General features: G+C 40.7%; 1 protein-coding gene across 10 annotated transcripts in view; it reads right to left on the reverse strand.

Annotated features, from left to right (window-relative positions):
• CEP295 (centrosomal protein 295) overlaps window positions 1-17,217 on the reverse strand; it is a 36,750-nt gene that overhangs the window by 13,286 nt on the left and 6,247 nt on the right. For 5 of the 10 annotated variants that reach the window (XR_014779112.1, XM_084781297.1, XM_084781295.1 and 2 more), the window contains exons 5-14: window positions 16,922-17,015; window positions 12,369-12,464; window positions 9,828-9,968; window positions 7,087-7,270; window positions 6,704-6,868; window positions 3,864-4,085; window positions 1,001-1,093; window positions 771-874; window positions 289-429; window positions 16-113 (exon numbers count right to left, since the gene is read on the reverse strand). Coding sequence is in view for 9 of the 10 variants with exons in the window: in XM_084781297.1 (XP_084637423.1) it covers window positions 16-113; window positions 289-429; window positions 771-874; window positions 1,001-1,093; window positions 3,864-4,085; window positions 6,704-6,868; window positions 7,087-7,270; window positions 9,828-9,968; window positions 12,369-12,464; window positions 16,922-17,015 (1,338 nt within the window). In the remaining variant the exon portion in view is untranslated. Of the gene's footprint in view, window positions 1-15; window positions 114-288; window positions 430-770; window positions 875-1,000; window positions 1,094-3,863; window positions 4,086-6,703; window positions 6,869-7,051; window positions 7,271-9,827; window positions 9,969-12,368; window positions 12,465-16,921; window positions 17,016-17,217 lie in introns of those variants that run through there. The other 5 variants (XM_084781293.1, XM_084781294.1, XM_084781296.1 and 2 more) reach the window with 4 other exon arrangements.

Genomic DNA, 17,217 nt, shown 5'->3' on the forward strand with positions numbered 1-17,217 from the left:
CACTTCAGCCCATACCTGTTTTGTTGTAAAAGCTGATGCTGATAGTTATGAATCATCTGCCTGTGACAGTCTTCATCAGAAATCACAACATGTGACACTGGGGCAGGGCAAACCTGAAAATGAATAGACTGTTTTCTAAAGTGTCAGTTAAATCCAACATTCAACACACACCTTACTAATAAACCCTACCATAGCTACTGGACAGCATAAAAACTCAAGAGGAAATCTACCAGGTGGGTGGACCAGAAACAGTGAGCAGTATTTTCTGGCCTCCTAATGCCATCCTACCTCAAGCTGATGAGTCTTCTTTTGTTTCTCTTCTTCTTCCAGTTGAGCCCGGAAACAATCAGTTTCTAATCTTAACTTCTGCTGCTCAATTTGTTCAAGTAATTCCAACTGCTTCTGCTTCTGCTCTTCTATCTCCATTATCTAGGCAGTGAGAACACCATTGTTCTAACAACAGACTCTTAAGAGAAATGTTCACATACACCATGTTAAAAAGAATATATGTCATCACCAGAACGACCCACTATCCATGAAATAAGTAGTTTTAAATCTCCCACTGGTGTTGCCAAGGGGATTATGAGAGAACCAAGAGAGAGTGTAAAGAAGCACACAGCAGAGACAGAGATTTAAGAGGCAAATGAGGGTAAGCAGAGACCAAAATGCATCCTGTCAGCTGAATGTAAGAAAACACATGGTATCAAAGAATCATAGATTAAGACATGTTACATAGGTCAAACAAAATTATAGCCCCAGGGCCTGCTTACCTGTTTGTGCCTTGCTGCCATTCGAATTCTGACTGCTTCTTCCTGAGGATGAAGCAGTACTGAACTCTGAGCCACAGTTGTGACAGGTGGACACACAGCCATTGCTACAGGAGTCCCCAAACAAAAATCAGCTTCAATAATTCAGAAAGATGACTCCACTACAGTGCCCTTTACTATGAAACACATGTGAGGAACCAAGCAAGTTTAATTTGAGGATAAGACAGAAATACCTTGTTCTTTTCCAGCACCAGCTTGGTAGAAAAATGGCTTATCTTCACTACTCAGTGGTCCTGACTCAATCGTCAGCCCATCACTGTCCATGACTGTAAAGACAGCACTGTTATTATGACAGTGTCAAACCAACAGGAACGTGCATTCAGATCTACCATCCTCTCTTGCTCCACATGAAGTGGCTATCCAGTGAGGCCTCAGTCATCTTTTCGCTACACACATTAACCATCCAACCTAAGCCAAATATTACAAGAAAAATCAAAGACTAAAGAGGAGCTAAAGAAGTATCAATGAATTTTTACTAGAATAACTTGATGCTAGAGATTTTATGATACAAATCCAATCATATCAGGACAGCCAATTATTCTGCACAGAGCACTCATTCAACCATCTATGACAAGAGGCCTCAAGGAGGTCTCAAGGTTGAAAGAGGGGCAGAAACATCATATAATCACCTCAGAAAAACTTGGAGATATAAAACCAGGTACTATGTAAAGAAAATAAAGGCAATATTACAGAATAAATAAGGATACTAGATTTGCGAGTCATCATTATTCACATTAAACACATCATCAGTGTGATTTCTCTGAGAAAGCGATAATGGTAAGGAAGAGGGTCAGCTGAAGGGGAAGAACAGACCTATTCAAACACCCCAGGGTGTGAAGGCCCTCTGAGGGGAGAGAAAACAAAGAACCCAGACAGACAGACAGACAGACACACACACACACGCACACGCACACGCACACGCACCCCTTAGGTTACTCAGGAAAATTCAAGACCCACAGGCAAGGGGTGTAGTCACCTGAAACAGAATGAAGCAAGATGAAAGTAGAGAATGCCTAGTCATGCAGGCGCTTTCAAAAGACTGGAATTACAGACTCAGCAGCAGAGTTCTTTCCTTTTTTCAGGCTTCCGACACTGCGTGCTTTCGACTTGTCTGGCCTCCTGCAGCACTTTCTATAGCTGGGATCCTTTGTGTAGTCGTACGTAAGCTCCCTTCTCACTGAGGTCTTCCCTCTAAGGAAGCCTCCACTCTCATAGCTTTGCATATCTGACTTCCTGAATTAACTCTCTTGCTTTAAGCTAGTCAACAAAACTGAGCACTTTTTACACATAGGCCTCTGAGAACTGAGCAATGAATAAAATCTTCAGGGTCTCCTCTCACGAATGGGTTAGAAGTGAAGAAAATATGCAAAATAAACAAGAAAGCAAGTCCACTGCCTGTTGGTAATAGCTATAAAGAAAAAGGGTGAGAGAGACTGAAGAGATGGGAGCACTACTGGGAAGGCAGAAGGGTGCCATTCTATATAAAGTGAGCAGAGACAGCCTCCCGGAGAAGTCAGCAGCTGAAGACACTCAGGAAGGAGGGAAGGGAGTGAGCCACAGAAACATTACAGGAGAATGTGGCCAAAACACTCAACAATTATTACGTTAGGTGAGTTGTGAGTAAGCCATCTGTGGAACAGGGAAGGAGCCAGCATCTATAGCACAGTGGTTGCAAGACACATGGAAAGGAACAAAGTCAGAGAAAATGCGTGTGAAGCCACTGTGAGCAGCAGTCTGATTTCCACTGGGTGAAGCAAGTACTCCCTATGTGGCTTGATGCAGAACAAGATGAGCTGACCTGAGTTCTCACAGGGTCACCTGATGAAGAGATTTTAGTGGGAGATGTAAAAGCTGAAGATGGAACCATGATAAGAATATACACTAGAAAACCAATGCAGCTGAAATTAGGATGACTGGTGCTGAGAAATGGTTGGGCTCTGGGTATATTTTAAGTGTGGGGCAATTGAAATTGCTGATGGTTTAGACATAGGCAATGAGACAGGAGAGCCACAATGATATACACTTTCTTCTTTGAACAAATAAACAGGTACAGAACTGTGGGGTGAGGACAGTGACAAAAGCAGGGGAGGGTTGGGAAGAGTTATCCAGAATTCCATTTAGGGCAATTTTAGATGGTACTAGATCTGAAAGTGAAGATACTAAATAATGAGTTGGGTCCAAGGAGACCAACTTGAGAAACATACTTTAGATGACATCAGTAAATATATAATAATGTAACGTGTGAGTCAGAGGTGAACTAGGGAGTTTTAAATGATGGAAAACAGAGCTAAGGAGTGGGCTCTGAGGGCAATGGCCAGTGGATACAGCAAAGGAAACCACAAAGGGTAAGAACGAGAGAGAGCTGTTAGAAGGCCTAGGAAAGGTTGCAGGCCAAGGCTGCTTATGTACAGTATTTATAAAATCCAACTGTCTTTTCTCTCAAAAGTTTGGTAGCAAAACATTTCCACACACATATAATTACACCTTCAAACAAAAACAAACCCAAAGATAAGCCTCTAAGATAAACAACTGAAATCAGAGTACAAGGAAACCTTATTAGTATGATCCTAGTGGCTTCTGGAAATATATTTTAAGAATCATTCCCCAGTTCTTTTTTGTTTTTCGAGACAGGGTTTGTGTACCCTTGGCTGTCCTGGACTCACTCTGTAGAGCAGACTGGCCTCGAACTCACAGCGATCTGCCTACCTCTGAGTGCTGGGATTACAGGCACCCGACTTCTCTCTGAATTCTTACAACTGCCCACTTTCTGATTCCCTAGAACTGGAGTGATAGAAGGCTATATGTGGGTGCTGAAAATCAAATCTTACCCACTGAGCCTTTCCTCCTGTTTCTTTTGACTTCTATTCTTTGTTTTTCCATGCATGAGTCAACCCTTCTTCCCTACTCCCTCCCCATCCCTCCTGACAGAATGCAGGCTGAAACCGGGATTTGAAGCTCTACCACTGCTCTAACGCCCAAACTCGGGTGCGAGCATCCTTTTAACAATGTGCCATCAGACAGCCTGCTGGAGAGCACCTTGTTCTTGCTCAGAGGCCACTGTTCTCTCCTCCACGTCAATAGCTCCTGATTCCATGCTTGGAACTTTACTCTCAGTCTCACTGACGCTTGTAGTCATTTCACTTTCATCCTCAGACACGGATTTAATTGTCCAGAGAGATTTTTGGCTTCGAATCTTATTTAATAATCTTTTAAAAAGAATTCTTGAGGGGATTTGTTGGGTCTTCGTTGCCAAGGGCACTAAAAAAGAGAAAACTTACTTCATTACATGTAGACAAATTGTTCTATCCTCATATTCAGTCACTGCTCTGATTATCTAGTTAAAACAAAAGTATAACTTTATTTTCAATATTTAAAGATAATATATTCAACAATGATAACCAACTTGTCTTAGTTTAAGAATCAAGTATAATTTTTTTCAACTTAAATTCAAATATAGAACATTTCCAATAACATAACACATGCATATTAATTTCCAGCTTAACTTTCAGGAGGACGTTCACGCTGCTTGCTAGGTGATAGTACACTGCTTACCTCCTAATTAGCTTGTGACTAAGGTTAGTGTTTGAGTCATGCACTCTAAGATTTCATGCTTTTTGGTAGGGAATGGCCTAAATAGTGCTTAGCGGCCTACTGCAAACAAACAAACAAACCAATTTTAAACTCTTCAAAGTAAAGCATCTTCTTCCAAATAATTCTTTCTAATACCTATGGTAAATCTGTCTCTCATCATAAGGAAACCCTTTCATTTATCAAACCAGAAACAAGGTATTCCTTCAAGTATTCTTCCAGAGATGGCACAACCTGACTAAGAACAGAACTAAAAATTCTCTATGAGGACCAAACTGTGATGAAAGACACAATGCTTTGGTTTAATCAAAGAAATGATTAGGAATACCAAAGAAATTGAAAACTGCCAATGATGTAATTTTAATCCATATTTAAAGAAAAATTCTAATAGAATTAAAAATGTAGCAACTCCCAGCACTTAGGAGGCAGAGGGGGGGCAGATGTCTATAAGCTTGAGGCCAGCCTGGTCTACAGAGCAAGTTCCAGGACAGCCAAGGCTACACAGAAAACCCTGTCTCAAACGTCTCCTCCACCCACCAAAAAAAAAAAAAAAGAAGAAGAAGAAAAGAATAACCATAGCAAACAGTTCAGCACACAAAAACTGCACATGCAGTGAATTTCACAGATGTGTCTAGCAACACTGTCCAGTACCTACAACGCTCTTTGTCCTTCCTAGTCAATATACACAAAAGGCAACTTAACTGTATCCTACCTCAAGGCCACACAGCAGTGTTACTCTGTTCCTTAACTCTATATAGACATGAAGTTAGATTCTCAGGTAACATTTTCTGCCTGGTTCATTCAGTTAACCATTAACCTGTGACCTACCCATTTTTAAGATTCATTATGCATGCATGCATCCACCCACCCATTTTGTGTGTGAATGTACTAGGAATAGAACTTAGGGCCAACAAGGTACCACTGGGCTACACCACCAAGTTTTATTTGTAATTATTTCCAATGAGTATTTATTTTAAGGAGGGTAATGGGAATTCCTAGCCTTTTACAGTTGTCTTCAAGAGACACACTACTATATTTTATCTAGGCCAGCACCAAACTCAAGGTCATCCTGTTGGTTCTGCCTACTGAACAGCAGGAACTACAGGCTATGCCACAACACCAGCTTTGCAGCTTCTGATGAAAAGCTGGAAGACTGAGCAACATTAACATGGTGTTTCTTTAAGTAATTCTCGGCTTGAACTCTGGCTAACTAGAAATATGAATAAGAAGTTCCATTAGAACAACTAAAACTGGATAAAATGGTAAAAAATGTCTTTTTAAAGACACTATTAATCTAGCAAGAAATTAAGATTCTTCAGAAGAAATAGTTTCTGGGAAAACCCTGAAAAAACAGGTGGGTAAACACTGAATCCACTGTCTGCTGAGGTAACAGCAGAGTCAAATCAGTCTTATACTTGTGAGGAGAGTCTCATGGACAGAGAAGACAGGAAGAAGGCAGCCTGGAGCTCTCACCATCAAGTTAGAGCCATAAAGAGCCAGTTCCACAGTGTAGGGTGCAGGGGATGAGATGTGAACTGAGCAGCGCGGCATAAGGCATATAGGTAGAAATAAAGAGGGGAAATGAGGTCAGCTCAATGGTGTGGATCTGGTCTTTAAGGAGAGAGAAGTAAAAAAAGAAAAGTGTTGGTCTGCTTCAGTAACCATCACTGACTTATTTACACTGATTACTGTGAAGGGCAGAGGACAACTTGCAGGAGGTGGTTCCCTCCTTCCACCATGTGGTCCCAGGAATCACACTGAGGTCGTCAGGCTCAGAGCCAAGCGCCTTTCAAGTGCGTTTCCCTGCTGAGCCATCTGGCCAGCCCCATCAATCACTTAAGTTAGGAGCTGAAGGTTTCAGTAGGGAAGAGATGACTAAGTACCCGTGGGACAGCCAAGTAAGAAAATTCAGCACTGCAACTTGGAGTGATTGGTTGGAGATCAAGTTTGTATGACTCATCGTGTTACATGAAGTGCACAGCCGTAATGGAACACGATCGAATTTCTATTCATCTAGTCAAGTCTAAAGACTGCTGACCCTTCGCATAAATTTAGAACTGAGCATCTAACTCACATAACCTAAAGATCTCCAGAGGGTATCACATGTGAGAGGCTCCCTCCAACAAGTATGGAACTGACCTCTAATGGAAGAAATACAAAGACATGAAGAACGACACTGCTCCTATTAGTGTCGGTATCTGCACTTAAATTGAGCAAATTTTCCCATTAGCTAATGATTGAAATCCTTTTCTGTGAGCCTTAACATTCAGCTTAGGAGCTGTTACCACCTGCTCCACTCCGGCACATTACTTCAGCGTCTGGCACATGAGTTTTCTCAGGTTCACCTTGACTCTCTCCTTCTATTGAAAGGTCCAGTTCTTCATCATGGAGCTGGTCAGACATTGTGGGCAAAGGCTCAGGCTTAAGATGCAAAATCAGGTCTCCTTTCACCTCTGAATAAAGAAATGCAGAGACATGTTTCCCTTCTAATATGACCGAAAAAATTTTGGAAAAAAAAAAAGCTTAATTATAAAAATTTTAAGGCCATCGTCAGTTTCTAGGCGTAAAGCACGACGGCCCTTGCTACACAATAACTCATTTAAAAATAGTTTATCACTACAAACATTATCTCTCACCAAAACTCTTCAAAGCACTGCAGAAAGTCTCTTACTCCTGTCTGCATTGTACAAATCTTCAAAGGCGAATTCCAGCTCTCGCTGCCAGTCTTCTTTCATCTCACTGCGTCTGTACGGCAGTTCAACTAGTCGTGGTGGCATCTGTGCCACTGTCTGTCGCCTACGTGCCAGGTCTTCTTTCTGCAGCTGTTTGAGTTCTTCCATTAGTCTCTCTTGGTTCTACAATAGAATAAACAGATTAATGACAGCTGAGTCAAACCTCAGCTAGTTATATTAATGGGTGAGGGGAACATGTGAACAGTAAGACCTAAAATTCTCCCTCTTCCATTTATTCTGGCATATACTAATTTATATATTCAACAAATATCACTGAATACTGTAACTATTAGGGGAAAATATCACATCAACCCTAGAGTAGTAATAGGATAAAACAGGTAGCACAGATGATATTGCCTAGACTATCAAGTCTGAACAGTGTTCTCCTGGGCGAGGAAAGCCATGTCATCAGCTTCTGTTTAACTTGCCGGGTGCTGTATGGAGTGGAGCTCTCCTGTACCTCTCAGGTCCTAAGTGCCTGTGACTTACTAACCACACTTCCCATCACTCCAAACTCTGAGTTTCATGATTAAGGGGATCTGTGCATTTCTTTGTGTGTAGAGTACTACTAACATGAAAGTTTAGTCAGAACGTCTTAATTAAGTTATCTAATTTAATTTCGATGGTAAAGGGCAAAGAAGAGAGATCAGAGAAACCTCTTCAGTGTCTAGGTAACTATTCAGTCACACAGAAGAGGATGAAATAGGAGAAAAAACAGGGGCCACACATAGTTATGACTACAAAGGTAACCAGAGAACAGCTTATTATTTGCCTATGGCTAGGACAGAGGGCAAAGGGATGACAGACAGAAAATATAAAACTGAAGCAGATAGAATCCAAATGCCAATTACAACAGGCCCAGCAGGAAATAGATTCCCAGATAAAAGGTCTTCAGCCAAGAGCTCAGATAAAGCAATGGAATCTATTAACATGGAGATGTCATAGTTTTGGATGAGCTTTTTTAGGGGAGAGGGAGTCAGGGGAGGGTTTTTCTCTGTGGAGCCCTGGCTGTGCTAGAACTCCTTCTGAATACCAGGCTGGCCTTGAACTCACAGTGATCTGCCTGCCTCTAACTCCCCAGCGAGGTTATTAAAAGTAAGCACCACCACTCTCCAGCCTGGATGTCTTTTCTTTTCTCTTTCTTTCTTTCTTTCTTTTTTTTTTTTTCTTTTTTGGTTTTTTGAGATAGGGTTTCTCTGTGTAGACTTGGTTGTCCTGGACTCCATTTGGAACTCACAGAGATCTGCTTGCCTCTGCCTCCTTAGGGCTAAGATTAAAGGCATTCGCCACCACTGCCTGGCTTGGATGTCTTTCTTATGTGAGAAATTCTTGTCTAGAGTAGAGTGGTCTGAACAACTGTTTTTAATGACAGCATATGTGTTACTTGCTATAAGTGTATTATTCTGGCTCATTGGAAGCATGGTATGTCACACTACTAGTACTTTTCCTCATTACATTGAATTTATAAAACTTTATGCATGTTCTTTTGAGCTTTATGCAGTCTTCAGGAAACAGAGTGTGAGCTAAGACAGATCAACAACATAGAGGTAATAAGGCAAGCTGTGGAAGCGCCTTTCTGTAGCCCCTCAACACTGCTGCTTTTTTGGATGGATGGATTCAACTGTTCATCACAGTTTCTGTTGTTATTTCTTATAGGTCTTAGATGACAATGATTAACAACAACTCAGACACTGAGTTAACTGAGTTATATTTTACTTCCATCTTATGAACGCTAACAATTTGAGGGAGGAGGTCATAATCTAAACCCCACTATCCAAGTAAGCTTCCTTAGGATAAGCATTTAATAGCCAAAAAAGTACTCAAAAACTCTCTTCTAGGGTGCTGGGTGTTTAAAATACATAAATGTAGTCAAAGACAGAAAGTAAAGAGATACAGGCAGCAAGATGAACCACTGTTATGCTATGTTTCAAGAATAAGCAAGGACACAAGCCTATCTTTGAATCAACACTCTAAGAGACTAGTAAGTGTTTTGCTCAGAAAATACTTCATGAATCTATTGCACAAATATATACAACACAAATGCAATAAAAATTACTATATCAAAAAGTGATTAATCTTTCCAGGCTCCTTCAGAATTGAATAAATGTAAAAAAAAAAATGCAATAGTAAACATGTAAACAAAGATACATTTCGAGAACAGCTTCATTTAACCTGACTTTAAAAAGGATGGCAAAGGGTATTGGAAAATGTTATGGGAATTGTAGGACTCAAAGACTTTATGTGATGGTTACTTTCGGCAAGATGACAAACTCTAGAGTCCCCTGTGAGATGGGGCTTTAGGCATGCCTGTGGGGAGTTATCTTAAGTATGTTAGTTAACTGAGGTAGAGAGACCCGCCCATTGTGGGTGGCACCATTCCCTGCTTGGGTGCTAGACTGTATGAGAAAGGAAGCTGGTCAGCTGAAGGCATTCATTCTCTGGTCCTGACTGTGGCTTGATGCGCCTAGCTCCTGCTTCCTTGATGTGCCCATACCTTGAGCTGTGAGGTGAAATAAACCCTTCTATAAGTAGCTTTTTTTTAGGTATTTTATCACAACAGGGAGTACAGCAAGAGCCACATTCACACTCTAAGCTCTGAACTCACTCCCCGAGCACTTCTAAGATGCCACCACCTAGTCTATCAGCAGCAGTCGCAGGTCCCAGGGGCATCAGGTCTTACTTGGGCCAAGTGGATCTTCTTCAAGGCTTGGGACCCTCGCAGCCGGGCCCTGTCAGCCTGCTCCTTTCTCTCCCGTGCTGTCTGTGTTCGCAGTCCTGCCAACCGTCTAGCTTCTTCTTCAGCAGCCAGGTGAGCATCTGGCTAGCAGTCAATCAACACAATTTTAGGTCTTTTTTAAAAAGTGTGAAACAAAGAAATAGCTTTAAAAAGTAACGCCATTAATAGTTTTTTTTTTTCCTACTTATATAAATTTAAATACTAAAAAATAGTTGTTTGGGGGTGGGGGTGGGGTAGGAGGTTCAAAACAGGGTTTGTCTGTGTAGCACTGGCTGTCCTCCAACTTATTTAGATCCGCCTACCTCTGCCTCCCAAGTACTGGGACAAATGACGTGTGCCATCACACCCCGCAAATTACCATAACATCCAGCTATAAAATGACCAAATTATTTACAAAGTCTTATAAATACATTTTAAAACACATGGGGATTTTGTCTACTCAAAGATATTATTATAAAATAAGTTATTTATTTAGGTTTTTCGAGATAGGGTTTCTGTGTATATAGCCTTCGTTGTCCTAGAACCTCAGTCTGTAGACCAGGGAGGCCTTGAGCTCACAGAGATCCTCCTGCCTCCGCTTCCTGAGTATTAGGATTAAAGGTGTGTGCCGCCGCTGCCCTGCTTTACTTCATGATTTTTAAGAAGTTCCTCTAGCTGGCAATGCTGATTCAACTAAGAAGGCCAGAATAATGACTTAAATATAACCCTGCGCTCCTGGAACTCATGCAGAAATAATGACCATGCAGGTTACCACATCTTGTCCCCCTTATTTGAATATTTGAATATTTACTTTCAAATGTACTACATTTTGTCTAACATTTGAGACAGCATGCTGAGTGTAACCAGGGATGAAAAGCTTTGTCCTTTATATGATCAAACTCTATGAACAAACTGCAACAATATTAAGGAAAACAAAAGTTACCAACTTTGTACCTAAGATTAAAGGCTCCCAGAGTGGGTGTGGTGGATCACTCTTGCAATCTTAGTGGTGAGATACTGAGCTTGAGGCCAATATAGACTAAAGTGAAACACTGTCTCACAAAAAGTTGAAAAGTCCCCAAATAGTGAGATAAGGAGGTGAAGAAACTGACACTGAACAGGAAGAGTTGCATTAACCAAACCTAAAACAAAAAACTCCAAACAAACCTATTAAACATGGTACCCTCTTTTGAGCCAAAAGTTAGTATCTAATACAAATACAATTATTATACAAACCTAAATAATGCTAGGCAGAACTAAAATAAATTAAATGAAACTCATAATAAGCTCTGGGAGTGGTGGCACACACCTGTAAGCCCAGCACTCGGGAGGCAGAGGCAGGCAGATCACTGTGAGTTCGAGGCCAGCCTGGTCTACAAAGAGAATCCAGGACAGCTAGGGCTACACAGAGAAGCCCTGTCTCAAAAATAAGTAAATAAATAGCTAGCACAAAACATTAAGCAAAATAAGCTTAATAAGAATAACACTTCACTCTGTTCAGGCCATGAAATCTTCATGAAAAAAAAAAGTTGCTATGGAATTCTCTACCCTCTTAAAAATAAATCAGCAAAATTAAATTTCAATAAATTAAACAATTTTTTTTTTCAAAACAGGGTTTCTCTGTGCCTTGGCTGTCCTGGACTCACTTTGTAGACCAGGCTGGCCTGGAACTCATAGCAATCCATTTGCCTCTGCTTCCCAAGTACAGGGATTACAGGAGTGCACTACCGCACCCAGTTTAGAAATCCATTCTTAATATATAATCAGATTTAGATGTAAATGTAAAAGATTATGTTTTTACTATTTAGTGAAGCAGGAATTCCTAGTGGGCTGTTAAAGATGCTGTTTTAAGGGGCTGGAGAGACGGCTCAGTTAAGATCAGTGGTTTTGTTTCTGGAGGACCCAGGTTTAATACCCAGTACCCACTTGGCAGCTCACAATTTGTATGTAATCCCAGTCCTAAAGGATCAGATAACCTCTCTTCTGGGTTTTGCAGGCACGAAGCATATGAGACCCTTAACATTAAAAAACAAACAAACTGTTTTTAAATGTTTATGTGCATGTTTTACATAAAGACAGACTAATTCAGATGGTATTAACCAGTTTATCTTCTGGTAGTGGGATCATTGATGTTTCTCCTAGTTTATCTTCTATATAAAGTTCCATTTCTACAAAGAGTCTATTATCTTATGATTACAAGTTTTAAAACCCATGTTATAGCATAATGAAGCCTATTTTGTACAATGTATGATAAAGCTGTATTAACCATTTTAAAAGTCAGTCACAAATAGTCATGTCTTTCTTCCATTTATACAGGACTACCATGTATCTGACATGAAAGTTCAAAGAACTTTTAGAAGGCTTTTTGTTCTCTTTTACCCTAGAGTAACTAGGAGCATTGTTCAAACTTTGAGAACTGGCCACACCACCCACAGACTCAAGATAAAACCCAACTGAGTGAACACAGAAATACTCAAGAGAGGTCAGGAATTAAAAGTCAATCACCTGCTTTGTGCTCATCTGTCTATTCACAAAAGTGGAAATATGATGGTAGGTGGAGCTATTGGTTTTCAATGAAGGAATTCTGTTTACTTCAATGCTCTGAAAAATAGGACATAAAATATAGTTCAGGTTAAAATACATTTTCAATTAAAGCTGGAACCAATGAAAAAAGTAAAATTGTTTTTATTTTTGAAATGATATTTTGCTTAGTAGCCTAGCTGGCCTGGAACTTTTGGTACTGTCTCAACCTCTCTAATGGTGGGAATACAGATGTGCAATGCCAAAAAATTATGTACTAGTCCATGCTATCGTTTGTTCTAAAATTTGTTCAAATTTAATCCCCACTAGGAGATGTCAGGAGGAAACAGGATAGAAACTCTGGTGGTGATTAGGGCAGCTCTTCTAATGAACGGGGTAATCCGTTCAAGTGATTAATGGATTCGAAGGCTAACTGTTTCTAAAGTGAGTCTATTACAAAAGCCAATTTGCCCAGATCCCCTTGTTCATGGCTTTGGTGCTCTCCATCAGCTTGTGCCTGCCATTATGAAAATCACCACCTGACCCTCCTGCCTCTAACCCCTAGGTGCTGGGATTACAATTATGTACCACTACGCTTTGCTCAACAGTTAATTTGTGAACTAAGGTTCAGTACCATTACACAACATTCTCAAAACCTGAAGCCACAAAGCACAGACTCACGGGATAGTAATGTACTTAAGACAAGAATGAGCCACCGTACCAGGCTATTAAGTGAAAATCTAGTGCCAGGCATGAGATACCTCCCTATGAGTCGGTCACACAGGCAAGAGGTCCTCAAACAACATAAGCTATTGCCATTGTTCTTGGTTGCATTAAAGATTCTACTGCTGAAATCACCACACACTTTGGGGGCGGGACATCACAGTAGAGAGATCAAGCTGAAGCTGGCCTAGAAATTTCTTCCCTTAATGGGTAGCTTTCAGTGCTAGAAGTTGCCTAGCTGGTTCTGGACTCTATATGCTGTAATACCAACCTGCCAAGCACATCAAGATGTATATACTCCTGCAAGAGTGGCATGGCTGTTATGAGAGTAGTCAACTACTTTCTGACTGGCCTTGAGACCCGTTCCACAGTAAGAAGTCATACCTGATACTGTAGATCTAGTTAAAGGCACACAGATGATGTGGAAATCACAGGTAAGAATCTACTACTGTTGTTTTCCGACATGGACATAGTGACAAACTGTCTTCTAACTGTGTTTATACCATAAATTAGTTCTGCTTTCAACCTCGGTCAGAGAAGTCTCTTTTGCAGTGGGCAGCAGTTAGGGGAGAGATTCCTAACTGGCCAAAGTGCTGAGAATAAGCCATTGTTGACCACTTATTCCCAAATGTGACGTGTATATCACACACTTCCACCCAAGGCTCAGAGAACACCAGGGAAGGTTTAAGCAGAAAGAGTGTGAGTGGGAAGGTGGGAAGAACTGCTGTGACATGCTGTCCTCTGGACATGACACAGCAGTTGCACTCACGAGCTCAAGAGGAACTACAGTTATCTGCACAGGATTAAGTCACTCAGCATTGCAGAATGGATGTGACACTGGCAGGTAATGGCTGAAGGGGAAAGAACGCCACTCTTCTTCAGGAGTGTAGCCACTAATAAATAACCCTACACCTAAGCCCACACAAGCAACTGTAATTAAATCAACCACATTAAAAACAACAACAACAAAAAAGACATAAAAAAAAGAGAAATGTTAGAAGAATGAATGGTTTACACTTATAAAAATACGCTACCACACCCAGCTAAGATATTGCTTTGATATGGTTTATAATTTTTTTAACAGATTTTTTCATCTTTTATATTTTTATCTGCTTGGAGTAGAAGGGTAAGAGAGAAGAGGTATGTGACTATGATCAAAATGCATTATATATGTATGAGATTGCCAAAGAATAAATACAAACTTTAAAAAAATAGTTCTACTCTACAAAAGAATTCTAAAAGTTTTTAAATGAATACCTTAAAAACAAACCATATACTTATTCACAAAGATATTAAAACTGGATTTAAAACATGATTTAATTTACAGGCAACTTCTAAGACCTAGTACTCCTAAAATCGAGGTAGCTTTACATATATGTAGACTGAAATTAGGACTCCCTGCTGAGATTTAACTTACCACCAATTATTACCCGTGAATTAGACTTTAGAGTTTAGTCAAATCAGTCCATGGACTGTTAGTATTGTTAGGATGACTTGTGAATGATTTTAAACCGTCAGTCAACAAGTAGCTTCCAGTTTGAGTCCTGCTCTGTTGTAAACTGCTGCTAGACTTAAACTCCCAGGGTGCAGGCTAAAGGCAGAGCTCAGGAGTACCCGAGACTGGCTCACCCAATAAAGGGAGAGACAAAATATTCAACTATGACAAGTCCCATAACCACATATAAAACAAACGTGGCTTTCTCCTGCATCTGTTACTATCTACCAAGGCAGTGCACTGGGTGGTGGCGGCAAATGCCTTTAGTCCGGGAACCCAGGAGACAGAAGCAGGCAGCTCTCTACAAGTTTAAGGCCAGCCTGGTCTACAAAGTGAGTTCCAGGACAGCCAAGGCTTACACAGAAAAACCTTGTCTCAAAAAATAAACAAAAAAGGGGGCTGGAGAGATGGCTCAGAGGTTAAGAGCGCTGCCTGCTCTTCCAAAGGTCCTGAGTTCAATTCCCAGCAACCACATGGTGGCTCATAATCATCTGTAGTGCGACATGGCGCCCTCTTCTGGCTTGCAGGAGTACATGCAAGCAGAGCACTGTATACATAATAATAAATAAATAAATCTTTAAAAAAAAAAAAAAAGCCGGGCTGTTGTGGCGCATGCCTTTAATCCCAGCACTCGGGAGGCAGAGGCAAGTGGATCGCTGTGAGTTCGAGGCCAGCCTGGTCTACAAAGTGAGTCCAGGACAGCCAAGGCTACACAGAGAAACCCTGTTTCGAAAAACCAAAAAAAAAAAAAAAAAAAATCAGGAGCTAATTACCTTAACTGGGTGGTGGTGGCACAGGCCTTTAATCCCAGCAGTTGGGAGGCAGGGACAGGTGGATCTCTGAATTTGAGGAGAGCCTGATCAACAGAGCAAGTTCCAGGACAACCAGGAATAACACACACAGAGAGAGAGAGAGAGAGAGAGAGAGAGAGAGAGAGAGAGACAGAGACAGAGACAGAGACAGAGACAGAGACAGAGACAGAGACAGAGAGACAGAGAGCGCGAGCGAGTACATGCAAGGTGCTTTGAAGGTGCAGAAGTGAGGCTGTGTGTGTGTGTTATTTGTCATCTGCTGGGCTACAGAACAAAGTGGCACGAGAGAAACATGGATACAGAGCCAGCTTGAAGAGCCTTTTCTTCAATGAAGAAGATATGAACTTCCAAGAAAGATAAAAAAGAATATGATAATAGTTGTGTGTAGAATAATGAAACTCAATTATCTACAGAATAATATTCACAAAAATGAAAGACAACCTACCCTCACCCTCGCCCCTAAAAAAAACCAACAACAAATTTGCTATCCTGGAACTGATAATTCTACCCATCCTGCACTCTGAAAAGCATTCTCCTTCAAAAAGCTAAAGGCTGCCTTATGAATGCTGGAAAATATAATAAAAACAATCAAGAGGCATCATGGGTTAAATACTGCCTGCTTTTTTAATATCTTGTACGGTCCTGGGGGAGTGGCTGAAATAGGACACTTGCACCTGGGCCTCCTGGATCATGGCAGATGGCTCAGTGAGAGCAGGGAGGCTGACACTCCTGCTGATCACATGTACACACATGCATGATAGATACCCTCACACCAGTATCAAGTTTTCACGCTTCTTTTTAAAAGCTTCTATTTAACTTTCATATAAGATAAGTGTACCTGACAGTCATCTACACAGCCACTCTAGTGACCACACAGTGTTAATAGGAGTAAGAGAACCGACTCTTCTCTCTTTTCTTTTGAAACACAGTCTTACTATGCTCAATAGCCATCCTCTTGCCTCAGCTTCAGAATGCTGGGAGTAGAGGTATACGCTGGCATGTCCACTCTAGTACTCATAAAACTGAGCTATTTTATACATGTAAACAGAAATGAGTCTAATGACAAAGCATACGCCTACTCCGACAAACTCTCCGTGACCTTATGATTGTAAACAAATCTGAAGTATATCTGAGCCCTACTGCATTAGATGGTGAGCCAAATCCATGACACGGATTGTCTATAGAACTCATGTAACCTTTTTTGGCAAATAAAGGCTATAAAAAAATACAAAGCAGAATGATTAGTAGCACAATAAAAACCAAAACCATTATGTATTGTAAACACAAAATTGTTTTGAGACCACTGGGGAAAATTCAACACATTGGGAAAAACAAGCGTTAGCTAACACTGAGCAAAACGTCAGTACTGATTTTTGTTTAATGTTCTTAAAAACATTTATTAAAGTATTTATAGGTAAAACAATATCTAGGATTTAAAAACACTCTATGTATACTTATATATTATTATCTGATTAAAACATGTTTAATCAGAGCTCTAGACAATTCACCTCAAAAGCGGCTGGGACAGGAGGTGGCAGCCTGGCCATTTTAGCTGATCTCTTTTTTTCCACAAGCAATGCTTCCTTTCGAGCTTTTATGTGCCTTAAAAAGACAAGAGATGCCACCAATTAATCTCTCCGGTAATACACGCTATCCGCTATCATAAGAGGACCAAAATGCATTTATTTCATGTCAGTACACAGAGTTAAAAACAAAAAAGCCAGAAAGTTGTCTTCCAGCTGAGTCCACACCCAATGTGTTGTCTGACAAAGCATCCATGTAAAGGCATGTTTACCAGCTCCAA

The sequence above is a fragment of the Acomys minous genome (genome assembly GCF_964271855.1).
Source record: "Acomys minous genome assembly, chromosome: 5".
Taxonomy (NCBI): domain Eukaryota; kingdom Metazoa; phylum Chordata; class Mammalia; order Rodentia; family Muridae; genus Acomys; species Acomys minous.